This window comes from Leishmania infantum, chromosome 29 (genome assembly GCF_000002875.2).
Source record: "Leishmania infantum JPCM5 genome chromosome 29".
NCBI lineage: Eukaryota > Euglenozoa > Kinetoplastea > Trypanosomatida > Trypanosomatidae > Leishmania > Leishmania infantum.
In genome coordinates, this window is record NC_009413.2 from 483,792 (window position 1) to 509,456 (window position 25,665).

General features: G+C 62.6%; 4 protein-coding genes across 4 annotated transcripts; all 4 read left to right on the plus strand.

The window, feature by feature from the left end:
* Positions 1-68: 68 nt before the first annotated feature.
* On the plus strand, positions 69-6,545 carry LINJ_29_1320 (conserved hypothetical protein; the record flags this gene model as incomplete). Its single annotated transcript, XM_001466612.2, has 1 exon — positions 69-6,545. One exon carries the CDS (start codon positions 69-71, stop codon positions 6,543-6,545), a length of 6,477 nt encoding a protein of 2,158 aa, XP_001466649.2.
* Positions 6,546-8,046: 1,501 nt separating this feature from the next.
* Positions 8,047-10,224, plus strand: LINJ_29_1330 (hypothetical protein, unknown function; the record flags this gene model as incomplete). Its single annotated transcript, XM_001466613.1, has 1 exon — positions 8,047-10,224. The coding sequence occupies one exon, from the start codon at positions 8,047-8,049 to the stop codon at positions 10,222-10,224; it is 2,178 nt and encodes a 725-aa protein (XP_001466650.1).
* Positions 10,225-12,062: 1,838 nt separating this feature from the next.
* On the plus strand, positions 12,063-17,513 carry LINJ_29_1340 (hypothetical protein, unknown function; the record flags this gene model as incomplete). Its single annotated transcript, XM_001466614.2, has 1 exon — positions 12,063-17,513. The coding sequence occupies one exon, from the start codon at positions 12,063-12,065 to the stop codon at positions 17,511-17,513; it is 5,451 nt and encodes a 1,816-aa protein (XP_001466651.2).
* A 1,416-nt stretch (positions 17,514-18,929) lies between these two features.
* Positions 18,930-24,092, plus strand: LINJ_29_1350 (conserved hypothetical protein; the record flags this gene model as incomplete). Its single annotated transcript, XM_001466615.1, has 1 exon — positions 18,930-24,092. One exon carries the CDS (start codon positions 18,930-18,932, stop codon positions 24,090-24,092), a length of 5,163 nt encoding a protein of 1,720 aa, XP_001466652.1.
* Between the last annotated feature and the right edge of the window lie 1,573 nt (positions 24,093-25,665).

Below are 25,665 nucleotides of genomic sequence, written 5' to 3' on the forward strand. Positions count from 1 at the left end.
CATAGTCGTTTCCTCTTGCAGCTTTTGGGCCTCTTCTTGTGCGTGCCAGGTTCGTTATCCACATCGTAATGTCTGGTGGCCCACCGCCCCCACCGCCGCCTCCGCGGACAGGCGCAGCCGAAGGCGGCGAAGTACACCCGCTGTCCATGTTCAGCAAGCGACCCGCAGGGCCGCCAGGGACACCATATTCCTCCGTCGTTGACCCAGCGGCGGCGCGCCGGGTCAACATGCTGAGTGCTTACAGCCAGTACGCAAACCCCGCGGCAGGCGCCAGGGCGCTGCCACCTGCAAGCACAGGTAGCGGCTACGCACCACCGCCAGGGCCCGCGGATCCAGCTGCCCCACCTCCTCCTGTTCGGCCACTTGTGGCGACAGGTACTCCAGAGGCGGACAAAGGCCACCCTTCACCATCACCCGCTCAGCTGACCTTAGGCCAGCCCTCTAGCAGCCCGCCTCCTCCACCCCCCTGCGCGGCCCCACCGAAGACGGCAGCCCTCAACACGCCGTGGACACCGCCTCCGCCGCCTCTTTCGCCTGCTACCTCTGCGGGTGGTCCGCGTGTAGGCGGCGCTTCTCGGTACGCCGTGCCCAACTACGCTTTTGGCGGAGAGGCGAATACGAGTGTCGCCGGCCCGCCTCCACCGGCACCACAACCCGCGGCTCCATTGGCAGCATCCCCGCCGCTGCCACCACCACCGCCAGCTGCCCTGCCCAGCGGTGTCATGCATACAATGTTGGAGCACACGGAGCCGGAGGCGCCGTCACATCCACCGCCGGCGGCCTTTTCTTCGCCGTCCGCTCCTGCCGCAGCCCCCGCCGGACCACTGCTGGCGACTCGCGTTAGCGGCGTGGCCCTCGGCCGGCCTGCCAGCTCGCGCAACTCAAGCAATGGCCGCCAGTCGCCTCGTGACTTGAGCGAGTTCACCGGTCACTGGGTACCGAGCCGCATCAGCAAGGAGTATAACACGTTTTTGGCCGAAGTGAATAGCCCGAGTGAGACGGCCGCAGCTGCCGCCGTGGTGCATCACAGCCGTCCCTCGTCACGTGGCAGCAGCATCCTGGAGGGCGTCGCAGCAGCATCGGCTGCAGCGCTGGAGGCTGGGGGCCACCGTACACCGTCCGCGCCGGGACACGCGCCCAACATCAGCTCCGGGCTGCGCCGCAGTGTGCCTGCTTTTCTCCAGCCCGGCGGTGGCGACAGCGTCGCGCAGCGCACGGTGCGCGCAGCCTCATCTCGGGTGGACTCGACCACGACTGCGTCGCGCGGCCGCAAACTACTGGAGGCTGCCCTCACGGCACGCGGCGCCCGCCATGCGCCCTTGCGCCACACGTCGTTCTCTAGCCTCGCAGCACACCCTCAGCAGCAATCGTCGGCCTCGGTGCAAAAGAGCCAGGGCGCGCCGGTGAGGGGCAAGGAGGCCGGCGCTGCTCCTGCGGAGCACAGCGCCGGGGCACGCTTGGAGATGCGTGACCAGTGGAGCTCTGCACCGACACATAGAAGCAGCGGTAACGACGGGAGCGCAGCCACAGACGCGTCGCTCTTGGTGCCGGGGCTGGCGACGCTATGCACGGGCAGCGCTTCGTTGGGGACCGGCTACTCTTTCTCGTCTCGGAGCGTTCGGCCGACCATGGGCGGCAACGGAGACTTCCTCACCTGCGATACAGCTCTGCTTTCGAACGCGCGGGCAGGGGATCCCAAGGGCGAGAGCGCAAGTCGCGACGGTCCTCTACAGGCTGACGGGCCGCTACGAAGAGCCGACGCCGAGCACGTTAGTAGCAGCGGTCATGCAGGCGACGCCGCGGCCAGTTCTCATCCTTCAGCGCCGCCGAGGAATCCCAATGGCCTTATCGCGGGCGGGATGACTGTTTCGGGAGCGGAAGCGCCTGCGAACGCCCACACCCACAACCCACGTTTCGACGCGAGGGGATCGCTGCCCAGGCCAGCCGACGAGCCGCCACAAAGTGACCTGAGTGCAGATGACAGGAGTGCCAGTCGACAGGAGCACAGAAGCGCTTTCATGACCGGCAGTGACCCCACTCTCGCTACTACGACACTCGTCAATCCATTCCGTGCAATGACCAGGAAGAGCGGCGGCGGCGGCGACACTGCCGCGTCGCCGGCACCACCGCCAACAGTCAGCCGGGAACAGCTATCTTGCCAGCAGCAGCAGTGGCAAGATCCCCAGCAGCAGCCACGACAGAAGCTGCTGCTGCATGACGCACCGCACAGCGGTTTTCACAGCGGCGCGCCGCCCTCGGCGCCGTCACCATCCTACCCCGACGCGGAGGCAAACCTACCAGAGAAACTGTCAAGTCCGAAGGACATCACCACAACGGAAGACGCCGGCACTGCTGGCCCTCCTCTACCTCCGCTACCGCAACAACAGCAACCGCTCTTTGCCGCAGCCAACGGCGACACGACAACAGCAACTGCGCCCGTGACTGGCTTTACCACGCCGCGAGGGGGTGGAGCGGGCTCGGTGCCTCGAGCACCGCCGCAGAGGCAGCAGCTTCCACTGCCGCCGTCAAACTCTTCCAGCTCAAATGTGCCCCCCAACATGAGCCGCGGCCTCTACGCGGCGTCCCCCTACGTGCGCGATGAGGATGCGCGGGCCGTGGTCGACGAGTCGCCAATACCACAGCGGCCTCTACCCTTCGACAGCGTGCCGCAGCTGGAGGCGACACCAATGGCGACAGCTGAGCAGGACGAGGGCGAGTTTGGCGCTACCGACAGCGGCGCTCTGGACTACACGCACAACAACGGCGCCCACGCTGTTCGTCGCTCCATGCAGGATGATTTGACCGAGGAAAAAGGCGCTGCCGGGCAGTATCAACCGCCGCCGCCGCCGCGGAATGGCCTTCACGCTGCACCTCCCCTTTCACCGGCGCAGAAGAGAGGCGCTGCAAACCCTTTCAGCGCCATCCTCACGCAAGTCCACCCTAAAGTGCTACACGCGTCTCAGCAACAACCGCCGCCGCAGCCAACACACGAGCCGCAAGCGCAGGAGCAGCGCCAAGAGGGGCCGACGGGCCCCTCTGCTCATCTCATACCGCAGCCATCCGGCCCTCCTCCACCAGTTCTGCCGACGAGGACCATCTCCAAGAGCAGCGCCTTGCCGCTGCTTCCGAACCCGGGCTTTCCGTGCAGCACAAACATCTCTGAGAGCCCCCTCAGCAAAGACAGCACGCCAGCGCTGAAGCCCTCGCCGCGCAACGTGGCTGACACGTGGAGCTGCCACGATTGCCCGTCCTCGTCCAACCCTTTCCTGGAACCGGACGAGAATTTTCTCTTCACCCCCTCGAACGGACTGCTGCCGGATGCGGCGAACACCTCCACCAACAGCACATCAAGACAAAGGCCCCACCAAGCCCTGATGGGCTCTCTCGACTCAGTTCAATCGGCGCCGGCACACCACGAGCCGCCGCCGCCGTCCAAGGACGATGCAGCGCCGCCGATGGCGTCCAACTCTACCACCGCACCGCTGCTAAACTTCGCTGGCGACGGAGGTGCCCCCGGCACCACCACCGCACGCACGCCAGGTGGCGCCACGCTCGTCAACCCTTTCTCCAAGTCCGCCCCAAACTCCAACTGCTACCTGAGCGCCACAACCGTGAGCATCAATGGCAGCGGCGCATTGTCGGGCGGCGCGTCGCTGACAGGATCATTTGCCGGCGGGGCAGTGCGCAAGAAGTCGCGCCGCAGCGGGGCACCGTGCTTCGCCATCTTCGTCGGCGGCGCCACCCTCCTGCCAGGGGTGCAGGGTGACAACAGCAGCGAGAGGAGAGGCTTTCCATGCATCGCGGCGTGCTTCAACAACCCAATCTCCTGGTCGCCGCTCATCGCGAACAGCGCCCGGTCTCCGTTAGTGCAGCCGATCACCTCGGCTTCCTCACGAACCGGTTCGGTACGAACCACGTCACTAAGTGGAGCTGCCCGCGCTAACACGTCGCCGGTGCCGCGCCCTCTTGGGGTAGGTGCACTGGGAGGCAACATCGGTATCTGTCTCAGCTTCTGTAGCGTGACGGAGGCGCTGACAGCGCGGGGGTCGATGGTGGACCGCAAGGGCATCCGGGGCACCGAGTACGGCCGGCGCTACGTGCGAGCCTTGACGGACGCGGTGCTGCCGTGTGCCCTGCTCGCGGACCAGTGGGCGACCGGGGACGCAGCGACAGGCGCGGTGGTGGCGGGGGTGATGGACGCGCTGAAAGGCTGCGTCCCTGCCCCACTCGGTGAGGTGGTGGAGGTGATGTTGATGGACGCACTGCCGCAAAAGGATGGGGGCGGCTTTGTGTGGAAGGACAACGGTGGCCGCCGACTCGCCGAGCTGCTTACGGCGGCGGCGCAGGCTGACGCTCGCAGGCGCGCGGCGACCGCTCGTAGCAGGAGCGCTACTGCCCATCCCGCAGCTGGCGCTAGTGCCACCAGCGCCACGGAGGCGAATGATGCACTGATGGCAATCTCGCCGCTGAACCCGGTGACCAGCGCCGCTAGATGCGACTCGAAGGAGCGGGCTGCCGCGCTCCGCCGGGTGGAGGATCTGCTGTGCACGGGTCAGCGTGTGGAGGCGGTCGAGACCGCCCTCGAGGCGCACCTCCACGCGCACGCGCTCCTGATTTCCATGATGTGCCCGACCAAGGACTTGTACCTACGCAGTGTCCAGGCGGTCATGCAGCAGGAGCTTTCGGTCACGTCTCCGCTCGCCCACGCCTACAGCATGTTCAACGAGATGCCACTCCCTCCCTTGGTCCCGCCCCCCTCGAAGGCGGACGAGGAGGATGAGGGGGCGACGGCATTAGGTGAGGGGAGAAGCATCTCGGAGGCTGCCCAGCACCAAGAGCAGCAACACAAGCGGCAACAGCAGATGTTCTTGCGCAATCAGGAGATGCTGCAGCAAACGTGGCGCCGCCACGCTGCGATTTTGCTTGCGAACTTCACTCGCCACAGCGGAAATGGCCTGCTGCAGCTTGCCACAACGCTCCAACAGGTTAACCTTGTCGTGGAGGCGCACACATGCTTGCTGCTGCTGCACCTCACACCACTTGGTATGGCGGGCCCGGCCCGCGCCGGTGCGGAGCCTCTTCCCCCAGCATCCTCTCTGTCTCCGGAGTGTGTGGAGGATCTGCTGCCGCGTCCGGATCAGCGGCAGGTCATGGAGGAGATACGGCGGCGCATCGGCGTCGTCGGCGGCACGTACCACCCCACGCGGGGATGCCGTGCAAGCTTCCTGACGCCTGTCACGACGCTTCTCACGCAGCTGGTGCAGCTGGTGAGCGCGCGGCTCGACGCGCGGGCACCTCCACTGTCACCCCCCGAGTCAGCTGAGCCGCCAGTGCCGTTCCACGGGCTGCCACATGGCCAGCCTCGGAGCGATATTGGGTACCGCATGATGCAGGTGCTGTGGCTGCGCGAGTTGGGACTCGGCAAGGAGTCTGCGCAAGCGCTGCACGCATTGCTGCAGCGCATGCCCCCACCGCTGGCCTTCTCTCTGCGTGTGCCGCCGCGCACGCTCAATGAGCTCGTCTACCTATTTGGTGGCGTGCCGCCGCCGTCGCCGCAGCAGCCACCGGATGCTCTAGACGGCGCTGCTGCTGCAGCGAGGGGTGAGTCGGTCCCTGAGAGCGAAGCCACCACGCAGCAGCCCTCCCCAAACGCCTACGCCGGATCCCCATCACACTCGCGCGAAGTGTTGCCCCAGAACGCCGACGACGAGGCTGACAAGGCGCCTAGCACAAGCAGGTCAACGTTGACGCGCTCTACATCAGAGGTGCACCACACCGGCCCGCTGCCGCAGCGAAACCCCCAGCAGCGACAGGCGCCGACACCGCAGCACCTCTCATTGCTCAACCGCGCGTTGCTGCCGTCCTCTCCGCCCGGCACCGCCACTTCTCTACTCACACGCGATCAGCGCGCGGCCGCCCTCCAGCCGCTGGAGCGGCCAGAACCACCTTCTGACGGCAAGCCCGGCAACGCCAGCGCCAAGGCGGCAACGGCGCCAGCTGCTGGCAAGCTGAAGCAGCCCGCGCCGCGTCGCTCTCGCTCGCTCGATGTGCTGCGCAACTTCTTCCGGCGCGGCCACAGCGAGGCGGCTGGCGAGGAGAAGTCTGACGAGGCGAAGCCGATGCATCTTGATACGGAGAAGCCACCAGCGTTCGACCCTGTGACGGGCCGGTGGCTGTTCGAGGAGACAGAGGAGGAGAAGCGGCTGCGAGAGCTCGCCAAGGCAGGCCCGCCCAAGATGGCACCCAAGGCTGCGGGGCCGACTTCCGCACCGGTAGCTTCTGCGGCCGCATGGGGGCCATCCCCTTCTGAGTCGGCGCCGCTGCAACGACCAGGAACAGGTAAAGAACCTCAGCCTGGCAACGCGCGTCCTGGCCCAGGCGCACCAACCCCCGTTCATGCCGGAGGGGGCATGCTGGCACCTCGCCCAAGTGGTGGCGCTCCTGCAATTGCGGGCCGTGACGCGCCGCCGCCAACGATGGCTGGTCGTGGTGCAGCGCGGCCTGGTGGGCGGCCGCAGTACGTGGACATGTTCAACACGAATTAGTGCGCTTAATTCGCTGCAATGCAAGGGAAGTGATAGGCGAACTGGACTGCTGCACGCGAGGGGCATCTTGTGAGCGGGTGAGCTGCGTAGCACGTAACAGCCCCTTCTCCCTCCTTCCCTCCCTCCCTCTCTTCTCCAACGAATGAAGGAGGAGGAGGGGAGGGGGCTGAGGCTGTGCCGTTGTTTTGGTGACCGTGGAGAGTGTTTTGTCGAGCTCTGCCGTTTTAAGCTCTGATGCCAGTCGAGAGGGCGGGTGAACGTGCCACTGGCACGCGCACGCACGCATGTGCTTGGCAGCTGTTCCTCCATAGCCGATTAGCCGAGGGGAGGGGGCGTTTCGGCGTAGGCGCATGCGCAATGTCTGTGTGGGGGTGTGAAGGGTGGAGGAGGTTCTGCTGATGCGGGGTGTCGGCGCCATGTGGTCGTCGAATGCCGTTGCCGCTTCTCTGCGAGTCCTTTCCTTTGTCTTTTTCGTTTGTTGTTGTTGGGCTCCTTCTGCACGTGTGCAACTTTGTTTTCAAGGGTGCGCGCGCGCGCGTGTGTGTGGGCGTCCGTGCGTTGTGGGCCTCGCTCGCTCGCCACCGCGCGTAGCCTGGTGTTGTGTCAAGACACGGCGTACTAACGCAAAGCAAGCAAACAATCGAGGCGAGAAAAACGAAGGGGGCGAGGAAAGCGTCACGTCCAGAGCGTGTGCGTACGTGAGGGTGCCGTTGTCGACATGCGTGCTGCTGCGTACCTGCGAGCACACGTGCTCGTGGGCGGCCCCCTTCCTCCTCCCTCCGTCTCTCTCTGAGGAAGCGCCGTCATGACACAAACGCCTACAAACATGCCGACGCCTGCATTTTGTTTCTGTACATTTTTGGTAATGAAGGGACCTGCCACGCCTTTTTTCGCCCTCAAGTTGGCGGAGAGGGGAGCCGTGCCTTCCCCAGCAGGGAGAAGGCTGGAGGACTTGACCGCTCTCGGTATTCATGCCCTTGAGCCTTTCTCTCTCTGTGTCTGTGCACGCCGAACTCACTTCCATCTTGCATTATCTTCATCCCATCCCCTCTTTCTATTGGACACGCCGCAGATCTCAGCACTAGCACCAGCAACAAGACATTAACGCATACCCACCAACTCAGCAGCGACAAACGCCACCACTGTGATTGCGCACCCTCATTACACCTCACACATACAGACAATAACGCATTCGGCTCAGCATCTCCCCTTCCGTTGCCCTCCCCTCCCTTTACCGCCGCTGGGCCCGCGCTCTTTGGCGCTTTTCCTTGGCGTCGTACCTGAGGCACGACAGAAGTTTGTTCCCCAACCTGTTTCTTCTTGGGCAGCGATGAGCACCACGGACGCATTGATTACAGGCGCGGAGGCCTCACCGGCGTCTCCGGCAACCCCGCCATCTCCGCCGACCTCCCCGGCGGCTACCGGTCCGGCTTCAACGGCAGCCGTGACCACGTACACGGTTGGCATCGACATCGGCTCCGCCACTACCCGCGTGGCTATCATGGACCCGGCAAAGCTGATGCCGACAATTATACGCAACGCCTTGGGCAATGAGGCCACGAGCACCGTGGTGTCGTTTGCCGCCAACGAGGCTCGCTCTTTCGGCGAGAACGCGGCGGCGCGGCAGGTGACGAAGGCGTCGGAGACCATTGTCGATCTTGCGCCGTGGATCTTTGGCTACACGTCTGGGGAGCAGGTGCCAAAGGACACCGCCGTGTCACTGCAGGTGGTGTCACCGGCCACCGCCATGACCGAGGCTGTTGTCTTGAAATCCCGGCAGCTTGGCACGCAGGAGCACCTTACCCACCCAGCGCAGGTGGCTGCCTTCTACATCAAGTCGCTCCTGCAGTTCTTGCCGGACAAGGAGATGATACGCACCTCTCCGGTCTGCCTGGCTGTGCCGTCTGCAGCATGCGCGGCTTCCTTCGAAGCGCTCCGCCAAGCCGCTTTTCTTGCTGGCGTGCCGCAAGAGAAGACGATAATCGCTCACTCAGACGAGGCCACCGCCGTGTACTTCCACCACCTCCAGTACAGAAGCTTACCCGCGAAGCATGAGGGCGCGGCGGTGCCAGTGGTGCTGATCGACATTGGACAGAGCTGCTCTGTCGCCTCCCTCATCATCGCCTCCCAGCCGCGCGTGGAGAAGGTGGGTTGCCAGACGCTGCGCATGGGCAGCGAGTACATCGATACTCTTCTGTGCAGCCACGTATACAGTGAGCTCGGCAAGAAGTTCGGCGCGGCGGCGGATCCCTTGCGTGGCGACATCAAGTCGTTTCGCAAGATCCTGCGCGAATGCCGAAAGGCCAAGGAGGTGCTCTCGACGGCGGACGAGACGCAGGTGCAGCTAGAAGGTCTTAGCGGTGACATCGACATCATCGTTTCCGTAACGCGTGCGATGATGGAGCAGGCGGCGCTGCCGTTTCTGCAGGCAGTGCGTGCGATGCTCACGGCCATCAAAGAGAAGCTGCCGGAGCCGAAGGCGACGGAGGACGGTTCACAGGCGGCAGCCGTGCCCCCTCGCGTCGAGGTGATTGGCGGCGGGTGGCGCTCCGTGTGCGTCATGGAGGCGATCAGGGAGGTGCTCGGCATCACGCGTGTCGGCGTATCGCTCGATGCCAACCTCAGCGTGGCGGAGGGCAGCGCCATCCTCGCTGAGGTGCGCCGGCTGACCATCGCAAGGCAGCAGCGGGAGCAGGACGAGGAACAGACGGCACAAGACACGGCCGCATCCTCGGTAGCGGAGGCTCACCAGGTCGAGCTCGTTGGCTTTGAGGTCCTTGACGCGAACTCCCCCGTCAGCCGACCGCTCTCCGAGGCAGGTGTGAGGGCCGTGAAGGAGTGGATGGTGCTGGAGAAACAGATGGAGGACAGCGACGCCCGCATCCACGAGCGACTGGCCGCGCTGAATCGACTTGACTCGTACATTCTGCAGACCCTGGCCGCGGTCGACAACTGCGCTGCGTCGAGTGAGAAGAAGACCGAGATGCGGACCTACATTGGGGAGGTCGACGCGTACGTGCGCAGCGAGGGCGATGAGGCAAGCACGGCGGAGTTGAACGAGAAGCTGGCGGCTGTGCAGGCCCACGTCACGGAGCACTTCTCTGAGATAGAGGCGTACTACGAGAGCGTGCGTACGGAGGAGAAGAGAAAGGAGGAAGAACTGGTGAAGCTGAGCAAGGAGCGGCAGGAGGACGAGTCCGACTTGAAGAGCGACCCCCAACGTCTGCGCATGGCTCAGAAGCGGCGTGAGCAGGGGCAGGGCTTGTTTAAGGAGGAGTGCTGGGCCGAGGCGCAGACGCGCTTTGTGCAGGCGCTCTCCATTCTCGGCCAGCTCTACGACACGAGCAGCGAGGAGAACAAGACGAAGAAGCGGGAGATTTCCCTCTCGTGCTACCTCAACATCGCCTCCTGCAGCGTCAAGCTCGGGCTGTGGAAGAACGCGGTGAACAACTGCACCAACGCGCTCGAACTCGTGCCAGATCACCCAAAGGCGCTCTTCCGCCGCGGGCAGGCCTACAGCGCGCTGAAGGAGTACGAGGAGGCGGTGGCAGACCTGGAGAAGGCCAAGACGGTGTCGCAGGGCGACCCGGCGGTTGTGACAGAGCTGAACAAGGCAAAGGCCGCCCTGGAGGCAGAAAAGGCGAAGACAAAGAAGATGTTCGCTAAGATGTTCTCATAGGGAAAGGAGAACGGCAGCGCAGGCTGATGATTGCACGTGAACCCCGAAGGATTCTATTCGAGCGCATGTACATCTTTGGGTGTACATGTGCGTTGTGGGAGGGGGGGAGGCAAGCGTGAAGGACGAATGGGAGCGGCGAAAGGGACCGAGTTTCGTGTCCGGTGACGGCGGTGCTTCGTCCTCTTCTCTCTCGCTTCTCCCCCGTGTTTTCTGCGCTGCGTGCGTGCGCAGGACACCCAGATGGTTCGCCCTTCAGGCTTTTGCCTTAATTTGTTTTTCTTTGGGAGGGTGCTTCTCTCTCTCTTTTGTGCGCACGCGTATTTTCAAAACGAACACTCGGCCCCTTCCGTGCGTCTCTCACCCTTCCGTACATTATTTGACGACAGCCATCAGCGTATGTGCATGTGTGTGTGCGTGGGGAGAGGGTAAGGGGAGAACACGCGTGCGCGCGCACACACACACACACACACACGCAGACACACTTGGCTGCATGCGTAGCTGTGCGCCGTCGCGAGCGGTCAATTTGCGCTGCATGAGTATTGCAAACATATGGTACTGCTGCTTCCTCTCTTCCCACTTCCGTCCCTACCCCTGTCTTGATTCCCTCATCTTGCCTCCACGCGTTTGTCTTTCACGTACACGCGCCCTTCTTGTGCGCACGTCCTGCACCCATTTCCGACGTGTTCGCAGCGCACACGCCCTGCCCTGCCGTGCCCCACGCTTCCTTTTCGTTTCTCGCGGAGTTGCACTTGACTCGTCTTTATTTTTCGTTTTGCGGCGCTCTCATTCGCGTGTATCATCTGTGCTCTTGCACGGAGGTGCTGCGCACGCGCGCGTGACTGTCTGTCGCGGTGATCCGTCGTTTTTTTTTTCTTTGTGGCCCCCCCCTCTCTCTCTCTCCCTGCGTGTGCGCCCCTGTTGGCTCGCTCTTTTCTGTGCTTGATACTTTTCGCTGCGCGGCCAGGGCGGGGGCCCATCGCGGACGCGTCAGACCGTCCCACAGGGCGGCATCGTGGCACACACGCACAGGAGCATACGTTTTGCCATAGACAAACCCAAGCACGCAACAACAACAGCAAAGCGCATAGACCCTCCAGCGCGCAAACACGCGCTCATTCTGGAGTGGATCTGGCTGCACCGGCACATCCAGTCCCACCGAAGCTTCGTTTCGCCCCATCCACAGCACCGCGCAATACGTACACTCATCTCCTCATAAGCGGGAGAGAAAGCCGAGGGAGGGGGGGTGGAGGGGACAGTGAGGCTGCTTCAACTGGACCGCTGCCCCACTTGTTCTTCTCCCTCAGCGACTAAGGTGCTACGCGCCGCACACACACACACACACACACACACACACAAACAGACACGCGCCGCCATCTCCTTCGCTTTCCGCTACTCTCTCCCCTCCCATTAAATAAAAAGGATTGCATGTCTCTCAAGCCGGCTGGACTGTAATCTATTACCGAGTGCGCTCATCTTCTGCCTTGTGCTTCGGCTGCGCAACCTTCGTGTGTCTGCGTATCCATCGCACTCCCCACTCCCCCCCCGCCCATCCCACAGAGGTGCCACCGCCCTTTTTTTTTTGTTCGACTCGCTCTCTCTACCTATCCTTCTCCTGTTTCGCTTGCTCATGTCTGTGGTGCCCATTTCCTTCGCTCCTGTCTGTGCCGTTCGTATGCCCTTGTCATCTTCGTTAGACTAGATTTGCTTTGCCTGCCGTTTTCTATTTTTTGTTGTCTCACCCCCCCCTCCCCCGTCGGCGTGAGTGTGTCGGATCACGCCTCGCTTTGAGTATTTCTTGTCGACGTTGTGGATCGTGCGAGAGGAAGACGGTGAATCAGATGCCGTCCACGTATGCCCATGAGCCAGATATGCGCTCGCTGCTGACCATCACGCGGTGCGTTTCCGCCATGCAGCACTCGGAGGTAAAGTCGTGCGCGGCCCTCTTTTCGGACGCACATGACAACCTCATGCGTGATTCATGCACTTCTCACGCGAGGGTACGTAGGGAGGGGGAACCGACTGGGTATGTAAGCGGCACACTCGAGCCGCCGCGGGGCAAGCAGCCATCGTCGACGATGCGCCGCAACGGCTGGCCCAAAGCAGCACGGCGGGCTCTTGTTTTCGAGGACTCTCCACCACCACCGCCATCCTTCTCGAAGCACGCAGTGCACCGAGAGTGCAGTGCATTCTTCACTTCAATGAGACTCGCAGAAGAAGACATACGAGTGGAGGAGTACGTGCTGGGCAGGAACAGCGACCGGAATGCGTCAGGCATGAGGCAGGGGGAGGCCCATGATACGCAGTCCGCTGAGTCTCGTGCGTACTGGAGCTTCGGCTTCTTGCAGCAAGAGAGGGACTTAATCAGGAGTGGCACTGACGCCAGGGGTCCCCACTTTTTGTCGTTCGACGCCCCTGACGTTTCACGCGCTGCTTCCCTTGTGTCTCCCAGCGGCGCGGCTGCACGAACGGTTTTGCCGTTATCGACGTCTCTTTCTCATCTGCAGCGCCAGCCATCATCACCGCCATCATTGGGGCCACAGTCGGGGGCAGCTGTCGCTACACCGGCACTGAGTGCACACCCCCTCCGACTGAACATTAGCGCTGATATTTGTAGCAAGAACTCTCGCGCAAGCAACAGTCGTCACTTTACCTTGTCCTCGCTCAGCGTCTCGAAGGTGAATGATACGTCGCATATCGAACGAGCCGATTCTGCATCCTCCGTCGAAGGACTGTGCAATGCTGGCGGTTTCGACCTTGCGCAGACGAGCTCCAGGAGGCATAGCTCACATCAAGCGCTGCAGCGACAGCCGGACTGCCGCGACAAGCATGCGAGCTCCCGGCCGACTCGATGGATGACGTCGGAGGAGGGAGAAGCATCTCTTGCATCGCCGGTACAGAAGCCGGCGTACAACGGTAGCGCCGCCCCGTCCGTCGCCGCCTCCCTCTCTCGGCCGTTGGCCACTGCGGCTGTGGCGCGCAACGACAGAAGCGTGACGCCCAGCGACACGGAAGCCCTGTGGCCATCCGCGCGGACTGCCGGTGCATATTCGCCTCCTCAGAGCTCGAACGCCTCGGTCGCATCTTTTTATTCCCACTTCTTTTCCTCTGCTGAGCGCGGCGGCCGTCGCAGCACCAGTCGCAGTACGAGCATGCGTCGTGAAGGCCGCGTGCACGAAGCGGAGGCGACCGCAACGGGCAGCGGTGGCACTACAGCTCTCTCACATGCTGCTCCTGCGGTAGCTGTAGCTGGAGCAGCAGGCAGGGCTGCTCTCGATGCGAGGGGGCACCCAGTCGACAGACGAGGCGATGACGTTAACGCAGGCGCGGTGTGGACGACCTCGGATCGCCCGCAGCGCGCCACACGCGCCGTTTCGGAGAAGTCGCCGTCGGCAGATCGCGCGCCCTCCCGAGCGGCCGCGTCTTCTTCACTGGATCTTGAGCGGCACACCCTGCCGGTGGAGTCGTCGCCTCTGCTAAGCACCGCTGTGCTCGCCGTCACAGCGAGCAAGGCCTCACCGGCACCGTTTAGTAGTCGGTCACTGCGCTTCTCTCCACCCTCCGCCGCAGCGGCTGTTGTTGCCGGTGAGGCTCGTGTGATGGGGGCTTCGTCCTCGCAGAGCTCGACACACAAGAGCGAGAGCGCCAACGTGCATTGCCGGGATGTGTCCCATACGTCGGCTTCATCGTCTCGTGCGTCCGGGTTGGCCTCTGCCTCTATCGCCATGGCGGCTAAGGCTGACGCGTGTCTCGCTGAAGCGCTGCCGACTCCGCCCGATGGGCTGTCGAGGCCGGAAGCAGCGAAAACCGGTGCGGCACGTAGACAATATCCTCCACCGCCGCCCCTGCCTTCGCCGCTCCTTGAGTCTTCGCCAGGCGCTGATATGTGGCGCGCGGGTGCTCTAGTGCAGCAGTCCTTATCGCGACACGGCAGTTGCGGGGCAGAGCCGGTCTCAGAGAGGGTCGGAGAAACTCCGCTAGAGCCACCGGCGTGCGCAGAGAGCCCTTCTTACTCCCTTCCAAGGCGCCGACGGTCTCCACTCGAAGGCGCCGCAAATATGCCTGATGTGGCGGGGAGAGATGCCCAACCTTCCGTGCCCGCTGTGGCAGGCACTCGTGATATCGCCGGACCGGTGCAATCGATAGCAGATGGGGGGCAGAGGAAGGCACTGAGGGGCCCAGCTGCCCGACTGGGGCCAGGAGAGAAAATCGTCCATGGCTTTCGGGGGCGACGGCACGCGGCTCCACAGTCGAAGGCCATCGACGCGACAGAAGAGCCGCCGACTGCGGTGAGTGGAATGGAGGACAACGTGCCAAGAGAAGCGAACACGTGCATCGCTGGCGACACATCGGGTCGCCTCTCAAGAGAGGTCAGTGAGGAGTGGCGGAATCAGCAGCAGCAGCAGCAGAAACAGCAAAAGTGGCATCACTATGTGATGTGCGTGCCTCCCGTGAGGGCTCCCGGCACATCTCCACTGAGTCGGCGCAGCGCAGCGGCTGCGGCTACTCATCACCGGCAAACGGGCGTGCCGCTGTCTACGTCACTGGGCGTCTCCTCCGCGACAACTCCTCCCCCGCTCGCGCAACGTGGCAATCGCAGTCCATTTTTGGGTGGTGGCGGCGGCGGTAACGCCTCTGCACGCTCACCCGCGATCGATGCCAGGAGGGGGGTGCAGGAAGCAACCGACAGGACCGGTAGTGGCTGCGCTCATTGTTCACCAGCGGCTTCAAAACTGGAAGCGGAGGAGGTGGGCCACGGAGAAGCAACGGCAGCCGCTGCTGAGGCGCCGGAGCATTCGCGGCCATCGCCCCTAGTGCTGAGCCATGCAGCTGTTACCTCGATGGGGAGAAGCGAAGAAGGCAGGGGCTCGTATCGCAGCCGCAGCGGCAGCGGTGTCCGAGCAAGTGACGCGGGCGGTGAGGGCTTTGACAACGAGAGCCGCACCAACGGCACAACGGCGCGCCAGCCAAGGCGCTATCACGGTGGCAGCGAGCCCACAACCCGACACAGAGTCACCGCTGGCCCCGCCACGTGCCACACTCCGTTCGACTCACTTCACAGCGCCGGCGTGGACTTCGACTGGGTCGCGAACGACCACGCATCTCAGCAGCGACTGCAGCGCTACACTGGCGACGAGGGACCACTTGCCGTGCCTTCATCCATCGACACGGCTGTGACCGGGCCACCGTCTGCGCTGGCAGCGTTGGCAGTGCGCGAGGGCCCTGTCAGGCGGGGACGCGTGATGACCTCGCAAACTCCCGCGGCGCCGCTGCCCACCTGCGGTGCCGTGGGAGCTGAGGACTTGGACCAGAGTGACCCCACGCTCTCGGTGCGGCGCGCACACAGCTCCACGAGCCGCTTCGAGGTGTTACTGTGCACGTCATCCAACTCGCAAACACGATACCAAACCCCGCCACACTCACCTTACACCCCGGAGCTTGGCTCATCGCTCACGAACAGAGCCGGCATCCCTTGCATGGACTCGTTCGCTTCCCTGGAGCACACCCCGCTGACGCGCTCCGTGACTAGCGCATCCGCGATGGAGGGCTCAGCGACAGAGTGCGACGCCCCTGTCATGTCAACCTTCTTTGCAGATGACCACGTAGCTGACGCAATCCCGGCGGCAGCGGCTGCGCGGCAAGTGACAGGGGGGCGAGACAAAGACATAGCTGACGACGTGCCTGCCACGCAAGGCCTTGTGCTGGGGGTGGATGAGAAGGCTAAGGTACATGCCCTGCCTCATTACGTTGAGAGCGACAGCGGCCCCGTGCCGCGTTCTTCAGTGGAATGGCCGTCGTCACTTGGCTCGCGAAACTCCGACCAGCCGTCTCGCGTCACTCAACCAGCAGCGCGCACTTCCGGTGACGTCGGCGCGGAGGCTGCCCACCCCACCCCACCGACCTCTTCAGGGACGAGAAACGTGGTGGCCGCTTGCGCACATCGTACCCCCCTGGACAGTCGCCTCCACAGCAATTCGGTGTTCAGAGCAGGGCCTACGCACACCTGCCATGTAGCGAGCGCATCGGCGAGTCGAGGCGCTAGGGAGGCGTACACAGGCCCATCGACCGATCTCGGCACCAGCGAGGAGCCGGGCAACAGCGATGGTGATGGGCTGGAAGATAGCCTCGACGATGCACCGACGCTGTGGGATCGCCATGCACCCTACCCCGCCCCCGCCCTTTCCATCGACGGCGGCGACGTGTACTCGAGCGTGTCCTCCGCGTCAACGCCGCCGCCGCCTCCGCCGGGGCCGCTGCGCGAGCCACGGCAGCAGGTGCACCGACAGCGAGAGACTTCCCTGCTGTCCTCCTCCTCGGCACCCGTGAACGATGCGGAGGACAAGGTGACGGCGCTGATGTCGACGGCTATCGCTCACGGAACAGGAGGCTGCCGAGCGGAAGCGGGGGAAGGCACCCGCCGCCGCGTGGCGCCAGAGTTGTCTTCCTCGATAGTTTCGATCAACGCGGCCTCGTCGGCGACGACCTCATCGCGGCCCCGACGTGGGCGCCACGCGGGCGAAAGACAAGAGGAAGAGCACGAGTCCGATGACGTGCCGGCGGCTTACACTCAGCGCTTGCAACAGTGGCAGCAGGCCCAGAATAATGATGTGCAGCCGCAGGCATTGTATAGGGCGCTTCGCAGCGACTTCTTTGCTAGTAGGTCCTGCCCTCGCTGGGGCAGCGAAAGCACGCAGCCCTACGACGCGGAGGGGTGTCACAGCAGAGGCGACATGCTGGATGGGCTCGAGCGTGAACCAAACACGATAATGAACGGCGGTGGTGGTGGTGGCGAAGACCATGGAGACTTCGCCGCGTCGGCCCCGTCCTCGCTGCCGTCGCGCGAGGGCTCCATGCAGGCCAACGCCCTGATTGGGTCCGCCGCGGCCGAGTTACGTGAAAGTCGACCTTCTATCGCTTCGTCCTCATCGACTGGCGCGACGGCGTCGGCGACGGCGGTGTCAACGGCAACGACGGCCAAGACGCCAGAGTGTCGCGCACCAGCGTCATGGCAGCGCATGCGCCTATCCTTTGCAGTGGTGCCTTCGAAGCCGCCGATAGACTCTGGAGCGAATCGACCTCTGGGTACCGATGGACTGCACCGCAGCTCTGCCTTCCCCTTCAGTGATGGCAACTCCGCCGTAGTGTCGCAGGCGGCCGGGATCTACCCGGGACGACAGCGGGCGATGGCAGCGGCGGAAGCAGACAGCTTTGGCGCCGACGCGGATGAGGATGAGGATGAGGATGGGGGGTACTGCAGTTACGGATGCGAAAGCGACCTAATCTACGTGTGAGGACCTCGTCACCGCCGCCGTCTACGCCGCTAGTAAAGGGTGTTGCGCTCCCCAGTGAGAACGTGGCGGTGATGTTGCATGCACCGTGTGCTCGCACAGTTTGCGTGCGTTTGTGATCGCTGCGAGCGAAAGCGTCCCCTGTTGCCCTCCTGTTTCCTTATAAAAGTGTATTCTCTATGTGTTCTGGACATTCTCGAGCGCCGCACCTTGAGCGCATGTCTTTCTGGCTCTCGCGCTCCACATTATTTACTCTCCTTCACACAGTTGCGCTGTCGACAACGTGCCCCACCGCCAACAGCGCTGCGAAGCAACGACTGTAGAAGCTGAAGGGCAGCAGCGCGGCAACCATTCGGGAGGCACGTGCCATGATGGCCGTGCCTTTGTACCTGCAAGCGCTTGGGCTGGCAGATCCCCTCTGACGCTGAAGCGAAACACGCCACTCCGCTCGCACACGGTATATGGCTTTCTGATGCTTCTTCATTGTTGTTGTTTTGTGCTTGCCCTTTGACTCCCATCATGGATGAATGACCTTCTCTTGCCCTCTTCCGGTGCACGTCTCTGACGCCGCCGTCCTTGTCTTGCACCACTGCCACTACCTCCTCCTCCGGGAAGTGCACCCATGCGCACTCCTAAAGCGCATCTGCTGCTTATTGTTGACATAACGACACGTGCACACACACACAGCGGCCAATACGCATCTGTGCCCCCCCCCTTCTACCCCTTGGAGGAGCGAAAGAGGTGAGCGTGTGCCGCTGAAGGAGGAAGACGACGGGGAAAGCACGAAAAGGCGAAGCAACTCACCCCACCAACTCCGCAAGACAAGGCTTTAGGAGGAGGTGGCGCGAGGGGGAGGCCAAACAACTGTGAAGAAGTGCTGGTGCCTCTCTCACCAGTTTGCTCGTCAGCGGTTCTCCGCTCCCTTCTTTTCTGTCGTCTTCGCTCTTCATCCCTTCTTTTTGTTTTCTGTGCTTCCTGGTGACTTTGCTGCCCACCACACCACCCCCTCTCGTACCCTGTACCTCCTCCACCCCTCAGTGGCACGCCGATTCCCTCCTTTGCTTTGTTTGTTTCTTTTTGCCGGCAGCGCACGAGCACGTGCACACAGGAACACACACACACACACACACACACAGGCACACAGGCACACAGAGCACCGTGTTTCCTCTCGGTTTCTCTCCATCATCCCCCTCCCTCCCTCCCTGCTGCTTCTATACCAACTTGCATTCATCATCTTTTTTTTTTGTTTTCGGTTTGTTGTGCTAAAACGAAACGTTTTACGCGTGCTTTGGTTTCTCACCGACACGCACGCATACCCACACCCACACCCCACTTGTTTATAGCGTATTGTGTCTGCCTCCGCATCCGCGTCGCCTGCCAGAGCGCGCACCACTACATCGCACCGCGTCTCCCACGACCATGCTCTCTGCCAGCTGCCACAACGATGAGCCCTCTGCCGCGACTGCTGGACAGGCGCCTGCGGGTCGTGGGCAGCTGCATCCGTCGACACCATCGTGCTTTTCTGCAGCGCCGGACGTTCTGCCTGTTGAGCTACAGGTGGAGACCATGTCCTCCCTATCTAGTCGCGTGTTCCTGTACGTGTGGTACGCCGTCCTGGTGGTGGCGTTGGTGGTGCAGTCCAACGTGCGCTTGCAGTGGAGCAGCCGCAATTTCTGCGGGGCGGCGGAAGAGGTGTCTGTCTACCATTTGGATGAATGGAACAGTAGTGCCTGCCTGACTTGGGAGGCGTACTGGGTGCGAGAGGTTTATCCACCGAGACGGTCACGGGGTTACTCGCAACAGCAGCAGTGGATGTCGCTGGAGGGAGCCGGCGTAGTAGCCGACACGACTCGAGCGTTGGAGAGCGGTGACTCAGCTGGTTATCGATACGTGGCGTGGCCCCCAATGGATGGGGTACTGCGTGCCAGATCTGCCTGCGGCTCCTGCAACGGCGGTGACGCAGCCGTCCCGTCTGAGCAGTGCCTCTCTCCGCACTCACCTCAGGAGGCGAGAGAGGTGGGCAGTGCTTCGGTGCACCAGCGCGCTGCTACGTCTTTCTCGCCGCCGGACTCCTCCTTGGAAGTCAGGAGCGCATGGGCTTCGAGCGGCTCCGCTATGCCGCTGTCGCCGCTGACAGGCCCGACGATGCCGCCGCTACACCTCAAGTACAAGCTGCGTTGGACAGCACAAGCTCTGAGCGGCGTGCTGGATCACCAACTCAATCGATTCCTGCACGTCTTCATTAGCCTTGCCTCGCCTTTGGCCATAGAAACGGGAATGCCGTCTGCCAGTGCGACCTGGGGTAGCTCTGTGAAGCATTCGCTCTGGGGTGCGCCACAGCGAGTCTACGAAGTCCTTGTAGCACTGGAAGAGACATCGCTCGCGCCGTGTGAAAACAACTCGGAGAGCAGCAGCGGGGGAGGCTGGGGCAGTGACGGTGACAGCAGTAGCATGAGCGACCAGCCAAAGTACGTGTACACGTATCGCGCAAGCGTAACCTGCCGGCGTGATGCGCCGCGCTGCAGCAACATCGTGCTCCCCTCCAGTGTGGTGATCCCAGCCAACCACAGCCAGCTTACCTTGACACTGATCGACGTGGACGCTGAGCTGGCGGAGGCGTCACTGCGCAGCTTCATGATTGGCCACGGTGATGATGACGACCTGGATGCGGTGCCGACGTCGCGCCTCCTCGCATGCGAGGGCGCTCTTGCAGGCGCAGTCGACTCACCCTGCACGCATCAAGGGCCAGCAGCGCGGCGCACTCCTCTGGCATCGAACGCGACACCGCGGCCGGCCCCTTCGAGTGCGGTAGGGGTCATGTATCAACGTTCGCAGTACACGATCGGTACGCTGGTGTTTCGCTACTTTTTCCTCCTTGTGACTCTTGTCTCGATGCTCCGCTTCCTCTACAGCAGTCGGCAGGCGCACCGCATGAGGTTTGAGCAGAAATGGACGTTGACGGCTCAAATCGGGCTCATCTTCTACCTCAATCCTGTCTACTGGTGGTGCATCTACGCCGGCGAGGGCACGCGAAGGGGCAGTGCGAACGGCATTGGCGGCGCGAACGACGGGACGCCAACGACACTGCCTGCGCTTGCCCGTTTTCTTTTACAACTGCTACGCCTCCTCCTCTACTATGTTGAGTTCCACGTTCCGACGCACTTTGCGGCGCTCATCGTGTGCTACGTATGGAGCATCATCGCCGGCTCGTTTCGCTGGCGCGTGCCCACCAACAATGCTGCTGCGGCGGAATCCAGGCACGCGCTCCACCCTCCAGCGGCGACGCGGAGTTCGACGTCCGCGTCTGCCGCACAGGAGGGTGATCCGCAGCCGTCGGCTAGGTCATCTCACGTGTCTGCTGCCGATCTCTCGGCTGAGGCAGGTGCACAGGCGGTGCCGAGCTCAAAGGTGGCGCGTTTCCGTGCGCGAGTCTTGCTGCTTTCGTTTCTTGCCCTCGTCACGAGTCTCGACGTGGCCAAGTGCTGCTTGGAGGAGAAGGGCGTCGGTGGGAGCGAGCTGACATGCAAGAGCCCGATGTGCCTCCGTGTTGACAAGTGCATTGGCTATCTTCTTCTGTGCGGGATTTTGTCAAGCGGGGTGGGGCTCTACTGGCTGCGCCGCAACCTCGCCCGCCACCCGTACCTCTCCACCCGTCCCCAGCAGCTTGCCTGCCGCATTATGATCTTCATGTACTTCACGGGTGGCATCTACAGCGTTGCCCAGGTAGCCCTGCTGGACGCCCTCTACGCGCAGCTGCTGGGGGTCATCTACTACCAGCCCCTCGTCCAGCTCCCTCATCTGCTGGTGCTAACGAGTTTGGTGAACCACATGACGTATGTGTACACGACAACGCAGTCGTCGCTACAGATCCCGCTGCGGCCGAACGATCCACGCTGGAAGCGCGTCGGCTGGTCATCGCGGTGGTACCGCTGGCTGAACTCGCACGGCGGAAGCCTGTACGTCTTCTTTAGCGAGGCGGAGGAGCGGCTGTTTTACGACGTGCAGGTGGCCTATCAGCTGGCGAAGTGTACGTGCAAGCTGGAGAAGAGGCAGAAGAAGAAGAGCAAAAAGAGCGCCGAACCGCCGAAGGCGAGGGCGGGGGAAAGGGCAGAGGCTGGCGGCGAGGGCGACGGCGGCCAACATCGGCGTCGACCTTCACTGACGCAGAGCGGGCGGGACATCAACGCAGCTGGTGTCGAGGGCCTCCAGGGTGGCAACCATTTTACGCCACCGCTCCTGCCACCAGTCGACACTTCCGCTTCCGCTGCTGCTGTTGCTACGGCTGTCCCTTCCACGGTAGGCAGAGAGGTGGCCGAGGATGCAGGGTTCGTCGATCCACCATCGCGGGAAGAGAGCGACTGGCTTCCGCCTTTCGACATGGCAGGTCGACGCCTTACGCTGTCCACCATCACCACCCACCCGTCTACCTCCTCTTGGAGTCGAATGGCCTACGCTGACAACGGCGACAGCGACGAGCAGATCAGGACGCACGACAACTCGAGTTCGCCAAACCTGGGTCGGTCTGTCAGCTGTGAAGACGAGCCACGCGCACTAACGGCGTCGTGCAACTCCGCAGACACGATGCCTGGCGGTGGACTGGAAGTCGGCGGCACGCCTGCCTTGCCACAGCCCTTGTCGGCTTCGGACGCCGACGACGCAGCGGCCGGTTGCAGCTTTCTTCTCTCGCAGAGCGGAGGGGCTCCGCGCTACGCGTCGAGCCGCGCCGCCGGCCGTATGCCGGACCCACGGCATGGTGCCGAGAGCAGGCTGGTGGACGGCACAGCGACGTTCCTCGACTTTCTTGCCGAAACGAGCGTTGACCGTCCACTGCGTGTGCGGCTGCGGCAACGAGCGCGGCAGAGCTTCGTATTCTTCAACTTGGAGACCGCGATCGACTGCCTGAATTTGTCGCGGGAGGCGTACGCGGTTCAGGAGAGCCGCGGCGACAAGTTTATCTGCACAGGCATCCAGGTAAACGCGGCCGAGGTACCGAGGGTGGCGCTGGGGTTTGTGGAGCGCGTCGCCATGGCGCTGCTCGGCCTGTGCTTCAAGCCATCTCCACACGTGTGCCATGCCCTCGATGACAGCGGCGAAGAGGACGCGGCGGCGGCCATATCATTCACGTCGGGGGATGATAGGACGCCACTCTTGGATGAACGTCGCCCATCTCTATCCCGATCCCCCTCACGTGCCCCACCTGGCGCAGAGGTTGCGTCATCGGCGACACGGGCGGCTCAGGCTGATCCGGCGGCGGCGGCAGCTTTACTTCACGGCAGCAGCAGCAGCGCTAGAAGCGGCAGCTGCCAGCCCCTTTTTCGGAAACCCACCCCTGCGGCCTTTGCAACATCGCCTTGTGTTGGCGGGACCTCGTCACCGCCAGGTGCTACCGCAGCCGGCGCATCTTCCTCTTCTTCCTCTCCTTCCAAGAGGATTGGGTCGTTCCCGACGAGCGCCTCGGCAGCGACCGCCAACGCCGGAGCCGACACTGTGCGACTGCCACACATGAATGTGGAGCAGTACGGCTACCATCGTGTCGCTGTCCTGGAGACGCGTGGGGTTCAGGTCGTGGTGGTGCGCATGGACACGTCAGGCTCCTGCCCGGTGCACGTCGGCAAGGCGCCGCGCCTCGTCATCGCCTTCCGCGGTACCGACAACGTGGCGAACGTGATGGAGGACATACGGTTCCGGCAGCGCACGTGGAAGGAGATGGAGACGCCGACCCTGTCGTCCCGGGCGTCTGTGCACAGCGGGTTCCTAGAGCTGTGGATGTCGCTGAAGGAACGGGTGATTGACGTGGTGCTGAGGGAGCTGCGCAGCCAGTGTACACCGTTTGAGGAGTCAAGCGCCGAGGTCTCTGCTGCTGGCACGACAGGCCACGCAGAGGAGGGTGCGAGTACCGCGGCCGGCCGCTCACCGTCGCGGGCGGGCCACGACATGTTTCATACTACGGTGCCATTCTCTGATATCTGGACGTTGCGACGCAACAGCGGCGGCAGGGGTTGCGCTGACCCTCGCGAGGGTGCCTTTGGCAGTAAGCAAGGCGGCTCCGAGGGCTTCATGCGCGTCTATGTCACCGGCCACAGTCTTGGTGGTGCGCTGGCGTCTCTGTGCGCCTACACGCTGCGCCGCATGCTGCTGCTCATCCAATACCCGGAACCGGATCTCGTCGTCTACACATTCGGCCAGCCTCGCATCGGCAACTTCGTCTTCAAACAGTACTACAACCGCGCCGTGCCGTGCACCTTCCGCGTTGTGAACGAGAGCGACGCTGTTTCCGGCTTCAACTTCTTCGGCGGCCACCACGTTGGCGTCCAGGTGAACATTGACCGCCACGGCAACTACATCTGCAAGCCCATGTACATTGAGCGCATGTTCCGGCCCACGCGCGGGCGCGGATTCGCTCTCGCGAACCACACCATCTCGGCCTACGCGAGTTCACTGAATGCGATGGCCAACGTTTACACACACGGCGCGTGCCCTTTGCGGTGCCGCCAGCCCTACATGGGCGAGATCGTGTCGGTGAGCAGCACCAACAGCGAGGAGGACACCCGCAACGCGGCGACGGCCGGGGAGGAGGACTAACAACCTGCACGGTTGACCCTGCGCTTCCTGCAACGAGAGGCGTCGGAGGGATACCGACGGTGCGTCGAGTTGAACAGAAGGAAGACACCATAAAGGAGCGAGGAGGGTGTGTGGGCGGGGGACTCGTCGTTGGAGTCTTAGCTATCCTTCTCGTTTTATCGACCAACTGTCGTCGCTCTCATGGCGTGCGTTGCTGTGCGAGGTTTGGAACTCTTCGTTCACGCTATGCTTTTGGATCCTCTGCCGCTTTCCTTTCCCCACCGCAGGTGCACGTGCCTCTTGCCTTTTTTTGTCGCGTAGCACTTTCCCCACCAGAGTGTCGTGGAGGACATGCTCGTCACATGCACTCGGTGCCATCGACCGACCAAGCGAAGAAACGTAACCAACAGACCGCAGGAAGACGTGAAAACGAAAGCAAAAGAGGTGGGCGTGCGTGACAGAGGCAAAGGAACATTTGCGCACACGCCGGGCGGCTCTGCTTCAACAGGCGCTACTCCGTCTCCTTTCTCTGCGGCAGGGAATTTTCGCAGTTTCGATGATGAACTTGCGCCTTGCCTTTCTCAAGGGAGCGTGCCTCGACGACTTTACGAGGCGGAGGGGGAGGAAAAGGAAGCGCTTGCTCTCCTCGCGTCATTTCCCCTTGACGGTCGGCGTAGTTCTTTCACGATAACGGGCATGACGCGCTGACCCCAGCACCACTTCTACCCTCCTCTCATCTCTTTCTCTCTGCGACATCTCCATCGCTCTCACTTGCAATGCCCCTTCTCCTCCTCTTCTCCAACCATCCTTGTTTTTTCACGCACATGTTCCCCACCACATGCACACGTGCAAACTACACGCATACATCTTTCACATTAACCCTCACCTGCAGGCTACAAAACATATCACGCTCTCTATCTCTCTATTTCCCCCTCACCCGTATTATTACAGTCGCGAGACATCAAAAAACAAGCAAACAACACGAGCGTATTGAAGCCCGCGCTGTTGTTGGTTGTTGGCTTTATTGTTGGTGTGTGCTTCTTACCTCTTCCGTCGCTTCCCGCCCCCTCTTCCTCTCTTCGTCACGTCGGCTTCTTCACTTCCGCTGTTTTTTTTTTTCGTGTTTGTCTTCTCTGTGTGTGCTCTCTTTTTTACTTTTTGGATATTACTACTGCCGGGTCGTAACTCGTTTCACTCGCCGTCGTTGTCCTTCGCTGCACCGTGTGCTGCCGGGGCTTGGTGCCGGATTTTTACTTTCTCGACTCCCCCTTCTCTCTATCCTCGTGTCATTTCGTGTGCTGTCGTCTCGCTTCGCTTTTGGGCCGTCCACTCGCGAGTCGTGCAGTGAAACAGAGCGACAGGACGACGTACGGGGAAAAAAAGGAGGGCCAAAACACGGAGAGTCAGCCCACTACTCCGCCCGGTGCACCTGCCGCGCCGCGCCCCTCCTGCTTCTCCGCTTCTCACCACATTAGACTTTGGCGACGAAACGAGTGCGGCTAAGCCCCACCGACGCGAAGACGATTTGAAAGGGCACCTGCGCTGCCCAACGCCTCGTTTTTATTGCTCCGTGTGAGTCTTTTCAATTCCAATC